The 18,868-nt window shown below is 36.3% G+C and overlaps 1 protein-coding gene and 1 long non-coding RNA gene across 2 annotated transcripts; both read right to left on the reverse strand.

Annotated features, from left to right (window-relative positions):
* Nucleotides 1–3,836: 3,836 nt before the first annotated feature.
* LOC126691408 (putative F-box protein At1g47730) lies at nucleotides 3,837–5,006 on the reverse strand. The gene has a single exon (XM_050386454.1). It carries the CDS (start codon nucleotides 5,004–5,006, stop codon nucleotides 3,837–3,839), a length of 1,170 nt encoding a protein of 389 aa, XP_050242411.1.
* A 9,575-nt stretch (nucleotides 5,007–14,581) lies between these two features.
* LOC126693450 (uncharacterized) lies at nucleotides 14,582–18,458 on the reverse strand. The gene is made up of 3 exons (XR_007645358.1): nucleotides 18,227–18,458; nucleotides 17,892–17,942; nucleotides 14,582–14,842 (listed from the first exon to the last, which is right to left on the reverse strand). It is a non-coding gene; the product is annotated as an uncharacterized LOC126693450 (long non-coding RNA).
* Nucleotides 18,459–18,868: the final 410 nt, after the last annotated feature.

An 18,868-nucleotide genomic window follows, 5' to 3' on the forward strand; every position in this document is an offset into this window, starting at 1 on the left:
ATCTATCATCCATAGAGAAACTCGTGTTTTAACTCCCTCCCCCCACAGACTTTAATGCACTAAAGATTATAAGGAAGAGCATTCTCTTTTAAGGCTACAAAATGAAAATCAATGGTTATTACCTTTTTCAGCAATTCCCCTTTCCAAAAATCAATTTACACATTCCCTTTAAAGAATTTATTATATGAAAAATGAAAGAAAGACAATCATGCTCGATTTTCAGTTTTCACAAGATGTGCATTAAGGCCCAACTTTTTTCATTGGGAGTAGTCCCATTCATCATAAAGCTTCCAACCCATATTCTCAGTATTGAAGCATATTTTGAAATATAACTTGCAAAATAATAACAAAAAAAAAAATACCCCTCGATAATTTCACAATGCAACTCCTACAAAATCATAAGCACATTCATAAACGTTTTTGGCAAATATATATATTTACATATTATCCTGGAAAAAAATCAAATTAACAGCTGTAAACATGTTTCAGAAGTTGTGTTCCACCAAGATGAATGGCCGGAAACTTGCCTGGGTCTGGCCACTTGAACATCAAATATTTGGGTAAGAGAATCTAATTTTGTAAAGGAATTAGGCAAGAATATGATTTCACTACAATCAATATAAATTCATGGAATTATATTGTATAAATCTTCAGAGCCGCAATCCTATGAAGCAACATGGATAGGATTTTCATTATTTAGAAATTGCTTATTTCTAATAGCTTCTTTGTAGAGTGTAAGACAAAAAGCTAAGAGTTAAATTATTTCCAAAAAACTGAAGCTTAAATTATTTGAAATAAAACTAAGACATAAACTAAGTAATAAAATAGATTATAATCAAATGCCAAACACACACACACACGACACTAGTTTGCTCAACAACATAGGATCAACAGAATAAATGAAGGAAATATAAACCCCAGAATGGCTTATAGTAGCCAAGGAATCCGCAATGCACAAAGCTACTACAAATTATCTTTAATAAGTTTTCAAGCTCTCTCATTAGCAGATGCTATACCTGTTTAACCTAGAGACAAAAGATATCGTCAAACAGGTATAGCATCTGCTAATGACAGAGCTTGAAAACTTGTTAAAGACAATTTGTAGTAGCTTTGTGCATTGCGGATTCCTTGGCTACTATAAGCCATTCTGGGGTTCAGAAGTTAGCAGGTTCCCCACAATTGAAACCTTATTTACAAAGAGGAAGGCTATATAATAATCAATCAATAGAATAAAAATGAATAAATGCTGAAACAAAGATTCAAGGAAACATATTGTAATAGCAACATGCCTAATATAAGTAGGCTTAAATACTTTAGTTACCTTGGTTTGTTGTTAGAATATAGATCACTTAAAAAAAAATATCAATCAAATACATCCAAATTTCTCCACAAAAAAAAAAAAAAAAAATAATAATAATAATAATAAAATGATATATATGTAGAAATAGAAAGATGAAAAATATTATTGGAAATAGTTCAATTTTTAAAGAAAACAAATTATCTTCATCTTCAATAATTTTAAGAGAATAATATATATATATATATATATATATTATGTCACATTACAAATTAATTAAATATTTTCACACATTGTGTGTGACTACAACTAGTAACAATTAATAAATTCTATATTGATCCAAGCATAAATTGCATAACCATTCCAAAACTCTAAAATTGTTCCATATCCCTACTACTACGATCCAGGTTAATACATAACCATTCCAAATCACTAACATTGTTCTACATCCATGATACTTCCATCTAAATTATAACACACAATCATTTCCAAGGACTAAGATTATTCCAATTCCAAAAGACAACCTAATTAGTAATATTATTATGAATCCCAAACAGCTTTGGGTACTACAAGTGCTTTCTAAGTTGCTGGAGCAATTGAGTTTGCGAGGGCTGCAACGGATAAAGTACCAAGAACAAAGAAACCACATGTAAAACAGAAAAGCAACAAGCAACAACACCCCATCGACTTCTCTCTCTCGTCAATGCTTCATGAACCAATAGTGCCAAGAAGCAACAGAATACAAGAACCCATTAAAACCTGTCATTTAATTGACACATAAAGAAGTCAAAATTATTAGTGAAACAGGGATTCACCTAGTAAAGATCAAGCAGGGATTTTCCATGCTTTAAAAAAAAATCCAGTACAGCAGTACACAGAAAAGCTTCCAACTTTACATTAGAATTAGTCAATGTTTAATCTTTGAGCAAGTAACAAAACTGTACTTATTCAAAAAAGAAAAACAAAATTACACAACTCGAACCAAAACAAAGGAGCAACTTCCAAAGAATTTCATTTATGATCACTTCACAGGGACATTATTTCCGTTTCCCCTACCCCAAAAATTGAAGTCATATGGGAGACCAAAAAAAAATCCTGGTAGAGTCAATTTTAGAAAATTAACCTTAACAGAGAAGAGCTTCATGCATTATCATTGTACTCCACAACTCATCAACCCCATTTGCATACATTCCCTGCAGCGCATGATAGTATGATACTACAGAGAACCCAGAACACACATAACATTCAACCTTAAGAAGCAACAAGCAAATCATATATGGGTAGCTAACAAATATCACCTTGCACCAATTTTCCTAATTGGGCAGAGAAGCTACATATGAGAGGACCCAAATCACATACAACTTTCATACAGAAGAACGAACCAGCAAATCATATATGGGTAGCTAACAAATCTCTTTATTTAAATAATCTTTCATATCAGTAAGCATAGAGAATAAAAAAAAGGGGAAGCCATCATAAAAAGAAAGATTATACTGTTAGGAATTCAGATCGGGGAGAATATGGTGTTTGAAGAGATGGACGGTGGGAGGGAGAGGGTTAGGCCGTAAGAGAGAGAGGTGATCTGGTAGACTGATGCAGATTAGCTATGGCTCTCTTTTGGTTTTTTTAATTTGATTGTACTGATGTTACTTGAAAAGGCTCTGCTTTATTTGCTAATAATTGTACTTAGACGGGTTTGCATTTATTCAGCTTCCAATCTGTCATTTATGACTATGTTCTGTTACCCAGTAAGATTCAGGTACTTGTCATGGTGGACCCCTAATAGAATGAGCTACTTAGCAAACGTCTTTAAAAATTGTGTTGAATGGACAATTCGTTGTCAGGGTTCATTCCTTTCTATTTCCTCTGCTTTGGTTGGAATGAGATTGAAAATTACATACAAATCACTAGATTGGCTTACATCTATTCTGGTTTGTGTTTGTCCCCGCTACCATACTCCTTTTTGATGAGTAATTATTTATTTTTAATTTATGGTCCATTGCATTGCCATAATCCTAATTCCTAGACCCCAAATTTGTCCTGTTTTTCCTGATTCTAGAAGCAATACGTAACAGGTAATAAGTTGATGGAAGAAAGAAGTAGCATTTCAGTTGGGCAGAACACCTGAAAATAGGGAAAACATTTTCCGGAAGATGTTTTACGTCTAAACAAATGCAGCCTAAGTACTGATAACTCTCTCTTAAGAATAACACGTATGGGTCACAGAAAACTTTTTTTTTTTCTAGGGATTAAATTTTAATTGTTAACTTGATTCCAAACCCAGTAATTAAATAATATTATGATCAACGGTATAACTGTATGATGGCTAGACATGTTTTTCACTATGAAATGGCCATTACTAGAACGAGCACAGCAAGTTGGTTGATAGATAATAGTCACAACACATAACCTATAAAGTGATTTTGTCCTTCTAAATAAAAGCAATATGTCCATGTCTACAACAAAAGGAATGAAAAAACAGCAATAACATAGATACAAAAGCTTCCCAACAGCTTCACTAAATAGAACAACTGACCTGTCAATAAAGCTTTGGCTCGTTGAGTAAAACTAAGCTCTCCATGAGATTAGCTGTGTAAGTCTCTGGTGTAAGATCTCCGATTCCAATATTTTTCTCATCTAGACTCTTAGGGTCAAATAAAATGAGTTTATGAGGAGAAGAGGATTTCTTAACCATAAGTTCACCACGGCCCGTGCAGCCGAAGAAGTTTTCAACTTCTTCCAACTCTACAATGTTTGGAGTCCAAGAGTCAACGTCACCATAAACCCTCATCACCCATATGTGGCACTTCTGTTGAGGACTGTGGAAAGCAATCAAAGCCAGCGATCCCTCCAATACTGCAAGTTGTTCAAACTTAAAACACAATCCATTTGAGTAATTCTGTGGCAACATTACCTCCCTGAATTTCTCCTCATGGAGATCAAAGGACAAAATGAATTTGTGGCGTCGAGAATATGCTATAAAATGCAAAGCTCCATTAAAAAACAAACAAGGTGATTTTTCAATGCAAGTAACAGGTCCTCTAGACCCATTAAATGACTCAAACTGTTTCCACGAATCGGTACTCAACGTGTAAACCTGGAAGTAAACCTGGCTTTCAAAAAAAAAAACCCCATATTTCAAAACCTTGAAGTCGAAGTCATTGTTTTGAATATGATGATACCCAAATCCACAACCGTAAACCTCAAAACTTTCATCAGTTGATGGAAGTATCTTAAGCTTTCTAATGTTTGGGTTCCACAGAAATACGCGGGAAACTGTACTACCATCAATTGCTTCATTATTAGAATAATATGATGGCATAATAGGTTTCTGAAAAGCGAGGCAGAATAAGCCTTTGCTGATGCCAACAATGGTGGGCTTAAAAACTGGGATTGTCAACCTGTAAACCTCAGTCAATGTGTGGTCGCTGCTGATATTGCAAAAGACTGTACGCACAAAATCTTGGTCCCTGGGATCTGGGGGTGGCTTACATAGTAGATGATTATTGTTGTTGTCGTCCGATAATAATGATTTGACTTCTAGGTTGTGTTTGAAGTGTTTGGTAATGAAATCGGGGCTGGTGATGATGGAGTTATAGCATTTGGAAACGCATCTGAATTGCAATAAAGTTTTCACAGGCAGCCGACTCAGAATCTCGAAAGCGATTTCGAGAGGGAGATCATCGAACCGCGTTGGTGTTGTAGCCATCATCGACGGGGTTACTATCTGATTCTGAAATTCGAATCCGAAGGTTAAGCCGTGAAGGGTTAGACTGTTCCGAAGGGTTATTTATTTAATTTGAACCCTAAAGTTTGAGTGAAACCTATAATTTACATTTTATTCTTGAAGTTTGAGAGTGTTTGAATTTTACATCATAATCTTTTAAAATTTGAAATTTACCTCTTAAATTTTAGGGGTTTTTGAATTTTACTCCATAAATTCTGATATTTTATGATGCAAAATTTAAACATATCAAAACTTCAAGGGGTAAAATTCAAATTCAATAACGTCAAGGTGTAAAATCGAAACACACCAAATTTTAGAAGATAAAATCTAAATTCTGAAATTTCAGTGTGTAAAATCTAAATAACCCTAAACTTTAAGGTTGTAATTAGTAATTTACCCTAAAATTATATGTAAACTAGTATTTTGCCCAATCAAAATTCATACGTAAAAACCTATAAAATAAATCATATGAAAATAGTTTTTTTTTTTTTTAAATTAATGTACTTAAAATCAAATAATAGAATGGATAATAAAAATAAATGAATATTTCACTTTAAGTTATATAATGAATGTTTCCCTTAAAAACAAAAGTTATAGAATAAATGCATATTGTGTGAAACCAAGGTATATTTAAATGGAAAAATCTTGAATTTAATAATTAAAAACTATCCAAAACAATAAATGAAATCATATTTAAGTGGAAACCTAAATTTAATTATTAAGAACAATTTAAATTATTGAACATTTAAAAATTTGAAGTAGAAAGACTCACATAAGAATTTAAATTTGAGTAAGTTTCACCCTCCCCCCCCCCCCTCCCCCCAAAAAAGGGATATATATATATATATATATATAGAGAGAGAGAGAGAGAGAGAGAGAGAGAGAGAGAGAGAGAGAGAGAGAGAGAGAGAGAGAGAGAGAGAGAGAGAGAGTTTAAAATGGGCAAATAGCACTATTAGCCAAAATATTTAGGAGAAATCGAGTTCTATGTAAATATTAATGTGGAACTCGATTTCATTGAAATTGAATTTTGCACAATTATTTAAAAAAGTGATGAGGATAATTTTCAACCAACTCTCAAAAGGGGTTATTAAAAGGGAAGATCAACCTTAAGAGGGACGATTGATCCATGGGCTGACGGATTGGGTAATCCTCAATCCATCCCCTAGAGTTTTCATGGGCTTGCATGGGCCTCACTCACACACCCTTACGTGGAAATTGCTTGCGCATCACGACCAAAGGCCCAATCATGCAATCAAATCTCTTATATAAGGAAAGGAAATCCCGAGTATCTTGGGGTCTTTCTCTTTACAAGGAAATCCCTCTGTGCCAAGGAATTCAGATCAGCTCTATACCACTATATAAACCACAAACCTTACCTTTCTTGAGGTGCGTGAATTCTCCCTGACTCTTACACTCTTGAGTTCTTGGAAATTCTTCTATTACTAACTTAACTTTCGAATGGTCTTTGGCTGGTACCCCATCGATGCCCTTTGATTGGTTCTTCTCTTTTGTTCTCCAAGTACACCCATTGACAAGTGTGGAGTGTGGACGATCAGCTCACTGATGATTTTTGTGCATCATCAAAAAGGAACATTATTTTACACGAGTTTCATTGGCCAACCCAAAATCTGAGATTTGTGGCATTGAAGTTTCTGCCATTTACAATGAAAAGTGGGTGAGGGCATGTCCAACTGAATTCTCTAGTTGCCATAGAATTAGAAGAGTTTAAAATTTTTTAACATACGGAATCCAACAGGATATTAGAAGTTTTGTAGTCACGATATATGACCCTTGTTTCATCACTGTGAAGGAATGCTAGGCACATTAGCAGCACTAAATGCAATCTTCAAACGGTAGTTCCAAGAAAGTGGTTGAATGTAAGCAGTCCATGTTCCAAGATCCTTACAATTCTTTCTAGATTATGATTTTAACAGAGAAGTTTAATGTCCTTAATTAACAATAGATAAACAATGAGTACATTAAAATATTGGAAGTAAATAAAGGAGATGGATATTAATAACTCACTCCTAAACAGATGATTCTCCAAGCTGCCCCGAGGCATGAATTTATATACCAAATGCCGGTGGTCATCCTCTACAGTCTATGCAGTAACCGATCAATTTCACAAGATTGGGATGATAAAAGCTGCCCCAAGTATTGTTCCAAGTGGAACTCAAGTTTGGCATTTTAAAATCCTAAAATACATGTCACCGGTTGCCAACCTAGAATTTCATTAATGGAACTCAATGTCCATGAACTCGAGTTTTAAAACAGGGGTATTCTCTTAAATATTTTGTGAACAATGGTATATTCCTATATATTTTGCAAATAGTACTTTTTGCCCACTTTTGCATATATATATATATATATATATATATAAAGTTCAAGGTTTCTTTTTATTATTTTATCCATTCCTATATATTTTGCAAATAGTACTATTTGCCCATTTTTGCATATATATATATATATATATATATAAAGTTCAAGGTTTCTTTTTATTATTTTATAGTTTAAACCTTGGTAATAAGTTTGTATTGATAATTGAAAATAAATTTATTAGAATTGAGATATAATGTGAATTTTATTTTTGAGAAATAGACATAATGTGAATTGAGAAGTAATACCCAGAATGAGATGAATACAATTCATAAATTATTTATTTTTTGTAGTTAATTATATATTAATGATGGGGTTGGCTAAAAAAAAATGAACTAAAAAAAATAATGGCGTTGCAATCCATCTATTTTGAAGATAAAATTTTATTTACTCTTAATAATAAAATCATTAGATGAAGAATTTGGATTGTAATCAAATTAAGATTTTTATTTACTTAGAAATTATAGTAGAAGAAGATAAAAACAAAAAAAAAATTATATTTATTTTATTTTAAATCTACAAAAATTTTGCAATTTGGTGAAGACCACTTGACTCAACCACAACTTTTAAGGCCAATTTTTTTATTTTTTTTTATTATTTTTTTTTTGAGGTGAAAAGATAACTTTTATAGCAAATGAAATTGGCATACAACAGGGCATAGAGAAAACCAAAAGCAAAATAGAGCAAGATTACAAGCTTTCTAGTAAAATTAGAGAGGAAACCATAGGAGGATTCACTCCTTTCCACAGAGATGTAGTGTTGCTTTGCCTAGCATTTTGGGCAAGCTCATGGGCAACCCTGTTGTAGTCCCTTTTCAAGTGATGAAAGCTGCAGTTGGTGAAGGTGTCTTAGGCAAGCAAGATTCCTTGAATGAGATGGCCTATTGCACTACCCGTGTTGCCTTCATTGATGGCTTGGATGACATTGAGTGCGTCCGATTCAAAAATGACCTGGGAAAGCTCCATTTCTTATGCCAAAAGAACTCCCTGCTCAAGGGCAATCATCTCCATGACCTCGGTAGGGTAGTGGGCCTGAAGGACTTTACTAAGCGTAGCAATGGGGTGGCCTTTGTCGTCCCTAATTATGACCTTGACACTGGAATGGCTGTCATCATTGGCATATGCACCATCTACGTTGACTTTAAAGTATCCATTAGGCAGTTTCAACCATCCAAAGGGAAGAGGCCTTTCAGGAGGAGGGTTTGAGGTTATTGTCTCTTTAAAATCTGCTAGGATGCTTCTTCCCATATCCATTATTTGCCTCGGGTGGGAGCCTGACTTGTTGTGAAGAATTTGGTTCCTATTGAACCAAATAGCCCAGGTAGTGACAAAAAAAGACTCTAAAGCCCCCAGGAAACCCTTTGATATGAGGTGAAATGTTGAGTCCAAAAGATTCCAGCAACTTGTGAAGGGGAAATGGGCATCCTCAGACCAGAGCTACCAAACCTAACTAGCAAGGTCACAAGATAGGAGCGCATGGTGGAGCGTTTCAGGTGCTTCCCATAAATTGGACAAGTTTCCCAAGTGTTAATACCTTTAAGCCTAAGGTTCTCAAGTGTGGGGAGACCATTGATACAAGCTCTCCAGGCGAAAATTTTTATTTTTGTAGGGAGTTTTAAGCGCCACAGGTTTCGCCATAACGAGGCTTTTGGGTCTCCCGATGAGCTCTCACCTTCCTCAAAATTGTCAATCAGCTTAGAGGAAATGTGGTAGGCACTTTTGAGGATTGTCTCAACCTCAAAAGGGAGGAAAGTAGCTCTAAGAGTATCCATCTTCCACCATCTTGTGTCTTGGTCAATGAGGGCAGAAACCATGGGGTATTCGATTGTGTTTCTTTTTTTTGGGGGGGGGGGGGGATGACCTTATATGTGAAAGGGGTGGGCAGCCACTTATCATCCCAAATGTATATGAGCTTTCCATTCCTAACCCTTCACCTAGTGCCTTCTTTGATCACCCTCAGGCTACTATGTGTGCTTCTTCAAGAGTAAGAGGGTGAAGCACCAAGCTTCGCATTGAGGACATCCCCGATTGGGAAATATTTGGCTTTAAGCACTCTAGCCACCAAAGAATTTAGGTTGGTTAGAATTCTCCATGCTTGCTTAGCTAGCATTGTGAGATTAGACGCTTGAAATTTACGAAAGCCCATACCACCACTGTTCTTTGATTTACACATTGGCCTTCAACTAACCCAAGCAACTTTTGTTTCCTGTTCCTTTTGACCTCACCAAAAGTTTCTCATCATGCTTTCCAGGTCTTCGCATAGCCCTTTTGGGAGAAGAAAACAGCTCATGGTGTAGGTTGGCATAGCTTGTGCAACTGCCTTAATCAAGATTTCCCTCCCCCCTATTGAGAGAAGCTTCCCCTTCCAATCAGTAAGCTTTTGCCCCACTCTTTGCTTTATATTCGCGAAGACCAATGATTTTGATCTACCAATTATGGAAGGTAGACCAAGATATTTTGCATTGCGAGAGTCCTGCATCGGCCCCAAAATGGCTAGGGTGTCATCTTTCGTACCTTGGGGGGTGTTTGGGAGAGAAGAAGATTGTGGACTTGTCTATGTTTATCTTCTGTCTTGATGCTTCCTCGTATATCTAGAGGATGTTTTTGAGCTCTCGGCATTCACTACTTGTGGCCTTGCAGAAGAGTATACTATCATCTACAAAAAAGAGATGGGTTATTTTAGGGCAGCCCTTGCAGACCAAAAGCTCGTTGATGAGCTGGTTTCTGGTAGCCTCTTGAATTAGGCTTGAAAGACCTTCGGCGCATAAGAGGAACAAGCTAGGAGATAAGGGGTCCCCTTGGCTAAGTCCCCTAGTAGGGATTATGTTCCTATAAGTTGCCCCATTGATGATTACTGAATAGGAAACTGAGGTTATGCACTGCATGATCAAGCTAATCCATCTTAGGTTGAAGCCCAATCTCTCCATGACCTTTTTGATGAAATTCCACTCAACTCGGTCAAATGCCTTGCTCATATCAAGTTTAATAGTCATAAAGCTATCCTTACCCGAGGTTTTGTGGTTTAGATAGTGTGTAAGTTCAAATGCCACCAAAACATTGTCTGTGATGAGGCGATCAAAGGTGAAGGCATTTTGATTCTCTGAGATAAGAAGCGGGAGGAGTGCTTTAAGACGGTTTGCAAGAGTTTTTAAGATGAGCTTGTATATCACGTTGCAGAGGCTGATTGGTTTGAACTCGGTCATGCGCTTGGGGCTCTTGGTCTTCAGGACAAGGGCAATGTTGGTTTTATTTAGATCCCCAATTGGAAGGTTATGGTTCAGCACATTCAGGACCATGTTGACTACATTATCTCCCACAGTACCCTAGTACTTCTGATAGAGCACAGCAGACATGCCATCGGGCCTCAGTGCTTTTGTGGGGTGGAATTGTTTGAGGGCAAAAACTATTTCTTCTTTTCTAAAATCCTTAACTAGCTCTGCATTCATCTCCTCTGTTACTCTTGTTGGTATGGCAACTGTGACTTTATCTATATTGCTCAGGTTAGAGGAAGTGTAAATGGATTCAAAGTAGGATGTGGCAATTTTGATTATACTCTCTTTCTCATCACACCAGACTCCATTATGATCCCACAAACCTGAAATTGTGTCCTCTTCGAGGCGTGGGCATGGAAGAACTTTGTGTTCCTATGTCCCTCCCTTAGCCAGTGTGCCTTCGATCTTTGCCCCTAGTATAGTTCCTCATCATCTAGTAAATTATTGATTTCCTTTCATAGATTATTAATTTCTGCACTCAAGGAGCCATTTCCATTCAGTTGAGATAAAGAGGATAAGGTTTTCCTCTTTTCTTGGAGCCTTTTCAGGATTTGCCTATACACCGTGGAATTCTAGGTTGCAAGCTCTGCTGCACAAGCCTTAAGATTCTGAGCCATGCCTTTTGGTGTATCAAGGCTACTTCCCATTCTCCAGCACGCTTCAATGACTGATTTATAGTCTTCTCTCTTTGTCCACATAGCTTCAAAATAAAAACGCTTTCCCCGGGGTTGGTGAATTTTTAAGGGGTTAGCTAATAGTAAGGCACAATGATCTGACGTTGAATCGATTAGGTGGTGCACCTTTGTCACCCAAAAATTTGTTAACCAATCCATGGTGGCCAAAGCCCTATCCAATCTCAAACAGATTCTAGCATCCCCTTCCTGCATGTTACTCCAAGTGAAATTAGGTCTAAGGTAACCTAAGTCTTGAAACCCACAATAATCAACTACATTCCTAAAGCCTGGCATTTGGTGTTGGGATCGAGTGGCCTTTCCAAATTTCTCTTCCATACAAAGGATTTCGTTAAAATCCCCAAAACAGAGCCATGGTAATTGAAATTGATTATGGAGAAAAGCTAGAAGGTTCCAAGACTCGTACCTTTTGTGTGTGTCAGGGTGGCCATAGAAGCCGGTAACTTTCCATTTGAAGCCGTTTTCTGGTTCGGTGACCACTGCGTCTATATGATTCTTTGTGTAGGACTTGACTTCTAAATCCACCTTTCTGGACCAGAGAAGGGCTAGACCTCCACTTCTGCCACTACTTGGGACAGCCCTATCCAATCTCAAACAGATTCTAGCCATTTTCCAGGCCAAGTTTATTTTTGATTCTCTTTATGCGCTTTGTTTTCGATTTTGTCTTCGATAGGAAGACAATACTAGGACTCCAACGTTGCACCATGTCTTGCTGTGCTTTGACTGACTGGGGTATCCTAAGTCCCTGGCAATTCCAACTCAGGTGACTCATGGCTCCCAGCGGTGCTGCCTAGCAGCTACTGTCAATCCCTCAAGAGCCTTAGTTTTGATCTTTGTGTTGAGTTCACATCTTTTAGTAGCACGTACGCCTTCTTCCTCCTATAAATATAGTTTTCCTTTGCATTTGAGCCCAATTATATTTACTTGAGTGGAATGTTCTTGGGCTTGGGCTTGTGTCTTTGCCTTCTCTCTTGCAATACATTTCCAGTTCCCTTTTCCTACTGTGATGTTTCCAAAACATTGGCCCAATGTAGGTTCCGCATCCACCTTGGCATTTATTTCCTTTCATGGGCTGTTTCTAGTGGACTTCTGTGGACTAGTGACTTCCTTCATCTCCACCTCTTTTTGGGTTGGTTGGCCCACTAAGGATAAAGCATCCTCTATTGCTTTCTTCCCGCTCAAATCTTTTGAAACTACCTTAAGAGGGTGCTGAGTTGACATCATCATGTGCTTCTGACGTTCACCATGACTTCTATGCCATCAGAAATGATTTGTACCATCCTCCTTAACCTCACGGGCTTCCCAACGTGCCATCTCCACCCATAAATTCTAGGTTTCCTGATTTTTCGTTACTTTACTGGCTTGTGCTTCGATCACTACTTTTTGTCCCTGACTTGGCGATGGGTTTGGACATGGTTTGGCTGTTTACTCTGTCTTGTTCCTCACTTCCCGTTTCACGGCCCTCACTGGACATACCTGTTGCTTTGTCAAGGCCCACTTTCATGGAGTTGTATGCCCTCATCCAGTCCCTTTATTGTCTCGGTGTGTTCTACCAATTTGGATTTTTCGAGCAATGTTCATTGTCACGACCCATTCTGCCACAAAGGTAGCACAAGGTTGGAAGCCTTTCGTATTTAAAGCTAATCCAATACATCTTTCCCTCCATGTTTACTATCTTCCCCTTTCTCTGGAGAGGTTTATCTATGGGGAGGTCGACTCTAATTCTCATATACTTTGCTTGATTTGATTGAGCGGCATGCTTATCTCCTTCTATAAAACGTCCCAAGCTGAGAGGAGCCTCCCAAATAGGCTCAACAAGAATTCTTCAAGTAGGTCTGTTCTACACCTCGATGTGATTGCGATTTCTTCTTCTTCTTCTTCCTTCGTGAGTTTGAGATTTTGTAAGCTATCTACGATTGATTGTTCCATAGGGGGGGGTGTATTGGGGCCGAGCCCCAAGAAAGGCCCTAACAGTTAAGTTGTAGGGAGAAAGTCTCTGTACTGGGAGAGAGAAAAGGCTCCTACTAGGGAGAGAAGAACCATTCACCATACTAAATTTAATTGAAATTTCTTTTTAAGACCAAATTTTATTATATAATATATGATATGATATGATATATGATGTATCAAAACTATTATAATAATTAGTAAGCCACTTGAAACTTTGGTAGAGTTTTATACAAAGTAAATTATATATCTTAAGAGTAATTAATAGCAAACCACATTAATTTTATGTAAAACGTACATGTATAAAGACACTTATGCAAGCATGGTGTACATGGTGTATGGTCATTATCATTAAAATTATTGGGTAATAATGATTGTTTGGCTATGCTTTGGTTTAGGTGTTTGTTAATGAAATCTAGATTGGCAATGTTGGAGTACCAAGTATTGGAAACGAACCTGAATTGGATTAACGATTTCGGTGGTAACTGAGTCAGGATTTCTTTGACGATTCTGTCAGGGAAACTCAATGCTGGTGGACAAGCCATGAAGATATAGAGACTAGAGTAGATCTAGAACAGAATTGGAAACTTTTGGTTTATATAATAGGAAACATTGAGGAATGTTCTAGAGCATTGGTGGAGGAATGTTCTAGAGCATTGGCTGAGGAAACTTTTGGTTTATAAAATAGGGAAACGTTGAGGAATGTTGCATTGGCTTATGAACTTTTTTTTTTTTTTTTTTTTGGAGAAAATAAGCTTTTAAGTATTAAGATTTCTAAATCAGTATAAATACTTGTTGGGTGTGAGGGACAAAGGCTGGGGTTCAAACCTCCTAGAGAGAGCTTCACAAAAATATATACTTAGATTAGGTTAGAGTAGAAATTTTATCTTGTATAAAAAAAAAAATGATTTCTAAATCAGTACTGAAATGTATATGACTGATATTTATGGTTGTGTTTTTTTTTTTTGGCTCTTTGATGAAAATTATTTTAAAGAAAATTATTTATAACATGCTGCTAATCTTGTAATTTGAACCCTTTCCTCCCTAGATTCTAAGAACTTTGTACATGGAGAAATGTCAATTTAGCTACAAAGCAATTGGTTGCTATAGTTAGTTAAATAGTTAATTTGCTGATTTTTATTTTATTTTTCGGTGTCAATTTGGGTTGACTGCATTGAGTGGGGTTTTTTCTCTTTTCTTTTTTTGTTTTTGTGGGTGGGGGTGTTAATGTATGCATTCTTAAGGGGGGAAAAGGGAATGATTATCCATTAACATAATCACGCCGTGGATTTAATTAAAATTATAATTAAACTAAATAAAATACTTCAATAATTAATAACATGAAAAAAAAAAAAACTACAAAAATAGTAACAGTTACATTTTTAAAGGCATCAAAAGTCATATAACTTTGCATGCAACATAGAAGAAGATCTTGAGAAGATGACTAGTTTTCATCTTGGGTACACCCCAAACTAGCTAATTCTTCCTTCGTTTGGAGGCTTAACTTGGATTCACATCAATATCAGAATCTGCACATTAACATACAAGAAACACCAATAAGGCCTTTTGTTTTTGTTTGACAAGATTTGGGTCAACATCATGTTTGGTAGAATGGAAAGAAAGACAAAAGAAAGGAAAATGAGTGAGGAAAAGAAGAGGGAAGGGAGGAGAAGGAAAAAAGTTTCTATTCTCAATTTGTTTGGTTAATAGGGAAAAGTGAAAGGAAATAATTTATATTATGTATAAATTTATAATTAAAAAACTTAAAACATATTCTTTTAGTTTCTACCTTTCCTTTCAAATAAAAAGGAAAGGGAAAAGGAAAGGGAGGAGGATTTAGAGGAAAAGAAATTCGAATCATTTCTTTTTTCTTCCCTTCACTTTCACCAACCAAACAAGGAAAAATCACTTTTTTCCTACACTCATTTTTACTTCCACCTCTCCTCACCAAACAACCAAACATACTATTGAATTCTATCACAATCCCTTCCCATCCCTTGTTACTTAAGCTATAAAAAAATCAAGTAATAGGCAAAATTTAGGTATAATCCCTTGTTCTTCAATTGAATTCAATTATATGGTTGTATTGATCAATGCATTAAAATAAATTTATCTTTTCTAAGAGCAAAACTTAGATACAATTTTTTAGGTGCAATACATTAGGTTCCTCCACTTAAATTCAAACACATGATTGCTTTGACTAATAAAACCCAAACACTGTTATCCTTTTAAAGGACAATCAAATTCAATACAACTTGTATTTAAATTTAATTGAGAAACCTAATGTATTACAAATAAGAAAATCTACTTAAAAATTTACGATTTTTCTTAAGACAATTAAATTCAACCATGTGATTTATTGGTCAATACAACCACCTAGTTGAATTCAATTGGGGAATCTAATGTACAATAAATAAAGGATTGCACTTAAGTTTTAATCCCAAGTAATACTCTGCTAAGATGATCCTTTTCAATATTAATACTACTTCTTTTTTTTTTTTTCAGAAACTTCACCCACCCCTTTTTCCACCCTCCCTCATTTCCACCACACCAAACAAGGAAAAACTCCTATTTTCCTTCATTCATTTTCCATCTTCTTCTTTTTCACCCAACCAAACAACATATAAAATGGAGAGAAAAAGAGAATTCCAATGAGTGACTTACACAATCAAATTTCATGACATAATTACCAATAAGTGTGCTACCCTTGAGCTAACCAAAGTTTAAAACCAAATTAAGACATGGTATATACATAAATTCTCTTTTGGCACAAACTAATCCAGAAGTATCTAGCAATTCCACACTGTGGGGATGGAAAAGCATCCTCAATAGTAGGTGAACTCTGTCATTAAGGATGTTTGGCAATGGGGCAACGGGTAGAACATTTTGCTAAATGATTCTCATTGGTCAACACCGAATTGAAACTTTACACACTCATAAGATCCACTATCTCAGGGGGTGTGTGAGCTTTTGATCTATCTACAAATAGATGGAATGAAGGTTAATCCAATCCTATGATAGAAATACTGTATTGGACATTCTGCAAAATGTTCCTTCAATCTCACATTAACGAGATCTTTCCATTTGGCCATATAGTAGAACAGGAGCATAGACTACGGGACAAGCTAATAAATTGATACAAACACAAAAGAGAGACGCAGGGTATAACCAGAATTCTGCTCAATTGCATTGGCAGTGTCTTTGAAAACTTTAAATCCTTACAAAGTCACAATTTTCATTTGGAAACTTTTGAACAACTCTGTCAGTCGGTTAATAACTCATTAATAGAAATTTCACACTTCCTCAAGCCAACTGTGCTTTTTGCAACAGTGAATTGGAGACTATTGATCATTGAAAGAACTCATTAGTCGTTAGAATTCAGTGCCCATTTGTCAGAATGGTATGGTTTATTTTCCCCCCTCACTCTAAGAACACAATATATCAAAGTCACCAACTTGGTAGCAGAATGGGTTTTAAAAGGCTCCCACAAAGGGGCTATAAAGCATTATCCCCTTGTTAGACTGTTGTGTAGTCTATGGCCTATATGGATTCATAGAAACAACATTTATTTCAATAACTAGTCTCCAAATCCACATACTGTTATAATATATGTCAAATCTTTGTTTAATTACTGTATAGCAGCCGGGGAACCTAGACAGACTAGACTCATGCTTGGCAGGATGGAACAAACAACACCAGATGTTAGAAGCCAGACATAACCCAATACCCATAAACTGGCATACTCTAATGGTGGTTGAAGCCCCAAAAACAAGAAAAAAAGGACAATGGAGAGGAGGAGCAATACAATAAAGAGACAGAAGGGATTAAGCCCAATGGATACTATAGCTGGACAATAGAGCAAAGAACAACTACCTTTACTAACCATCAGAGAAGCATTACTTAGACAAGACTCCTCACAAAGGACCAATTTCATTGTCATGACTCCCAGCAAAGAAGTTTGCCTTTTGGGTCAGCAAAAGCTAAAATAAGATGGAGACATAGGATGGTCCATACAGATATTTTGAATCTAACAGGAAGTCTACAGCCAGTAGGCTTCATCATAGTGCCTCAGAGAATCACAGCATCTCAAAGTTCATGAGCCAAGGAAGCTGCTGTGTCTTATATCTATCTTACTTGGCAATGAACTTAGTGGCAGAGTAGGAAGGCTGTGTTTCACTTTTGTAATTATCTGTCGTACTTACCTATTATATAACTAGATGCAGAATTTCATTTGTTCGTAAGTACATGGAAAAGTTGAAGGACACACTATCTATCTGTCTCCCAAAAAAAAAAAAAAAAAAAAAAAAACCCAGCTGATCCATAGATTGTGGCAACACCCCAAAATTATGAGGGGAACTTCCCCAATTCAGTCAACAAAAAAACAGAAAAGAAAAGAAAGAGGCGCACTTATAGAATTTCAGAAGTAGATAACAAAGTGAGTTGCAGTGGTGCACTAAATGTGGATATGGCGTGCGAAATATTATGAACCTTATGTGTACAGAGTGTAAATTAACGAGTGTGTGAGAATATTTTTCCAAATTTGACCCAGGGAGATATAAAACTTTTCAATGAGGTTACCTGGGCCGCACTTGATCTGGCACTTGCGATCACAACGCTGCATAAGCCTTGCTGCATATGACAGAAAGCAATGCAGAAATAAATAGAAGATAGGATATGAACACAATAATCTCTTGTGGGCTGTAGGTTTCCGATCAATATATTGCATTACTAGATCTTTGATAGTGTAGAAATTTTAGCCAACTGAAATTTCCTTACACAAAATATTTTCATGAAAAAGAAAAGTATGCTAAGTAATACTGTGTTCTTAATCAGAATGGTTATGATAAGCTGCCTGATAGTACTAATTTCTCCCTATGAAAAAAGGGTGCAAATATATTTAGATAAGGACTTACTGTCGCTTTGAACACAGCTAGTGGAACACTGGTCGTAGCAGTCGGGTGATTGAGCCTCAGCACTGTCCATATGTGAAAGGATCACACATAAAACCATGACTACAACTATGATCTTCTTCATCTTCATCTTCAGCTTCTCTTCCTTTCTTTGTTTGTTTCCTTTTCTGTGTTACTTTACTCTATGTGGTATCTTATCCTTATCTCATATTCTTTATTTTATATACAAGATATTTGGCCATGGGAGACCATTTTTAATGCAACTCATAAATGTGCCATGTGATTGGAAGAGCCGCCTCCTTGGAATCCTTGATACACATGGTATGTGACTTTCAAATCACTCATGTATGGGTTACACGTGTGTAGGAGGTCGGCAAGTCTTACAAAACCCATGATTTGTCGCTTGTGTAGATGGGAAAACTTTGACTGGTTTTACAAGTGTGCATAACTCACTCGTTGCATTTGACAAAATGGAAATCCAATCTAAAGAAGAGTGAACAATCAATTCAAGATGTTGTAGACACTTTAGTATATATTTGCCATGATCAATCATTTTATTGAAGATCCAAAACAATTCAAACATAACTCTATTGATTTTTTTAATAAACTTTAGATGTTAAAAATGTATCAATTGGTATAAAAACG

The sequence above is a fragment of the Quercus robur genome, chromosome 7 (genome assembly GCF_932294415.1).
Source record: "Quercus robur chromosome 7, dhQueRobu3.1, whole genome shotgun sequence".
Taxonomy (NCBI): Eukaryota; Viridiplantae; Streptophyta; class Magnoliopsida; order Fagales; family Fagaceae; genus Quercus; species Quercus robur.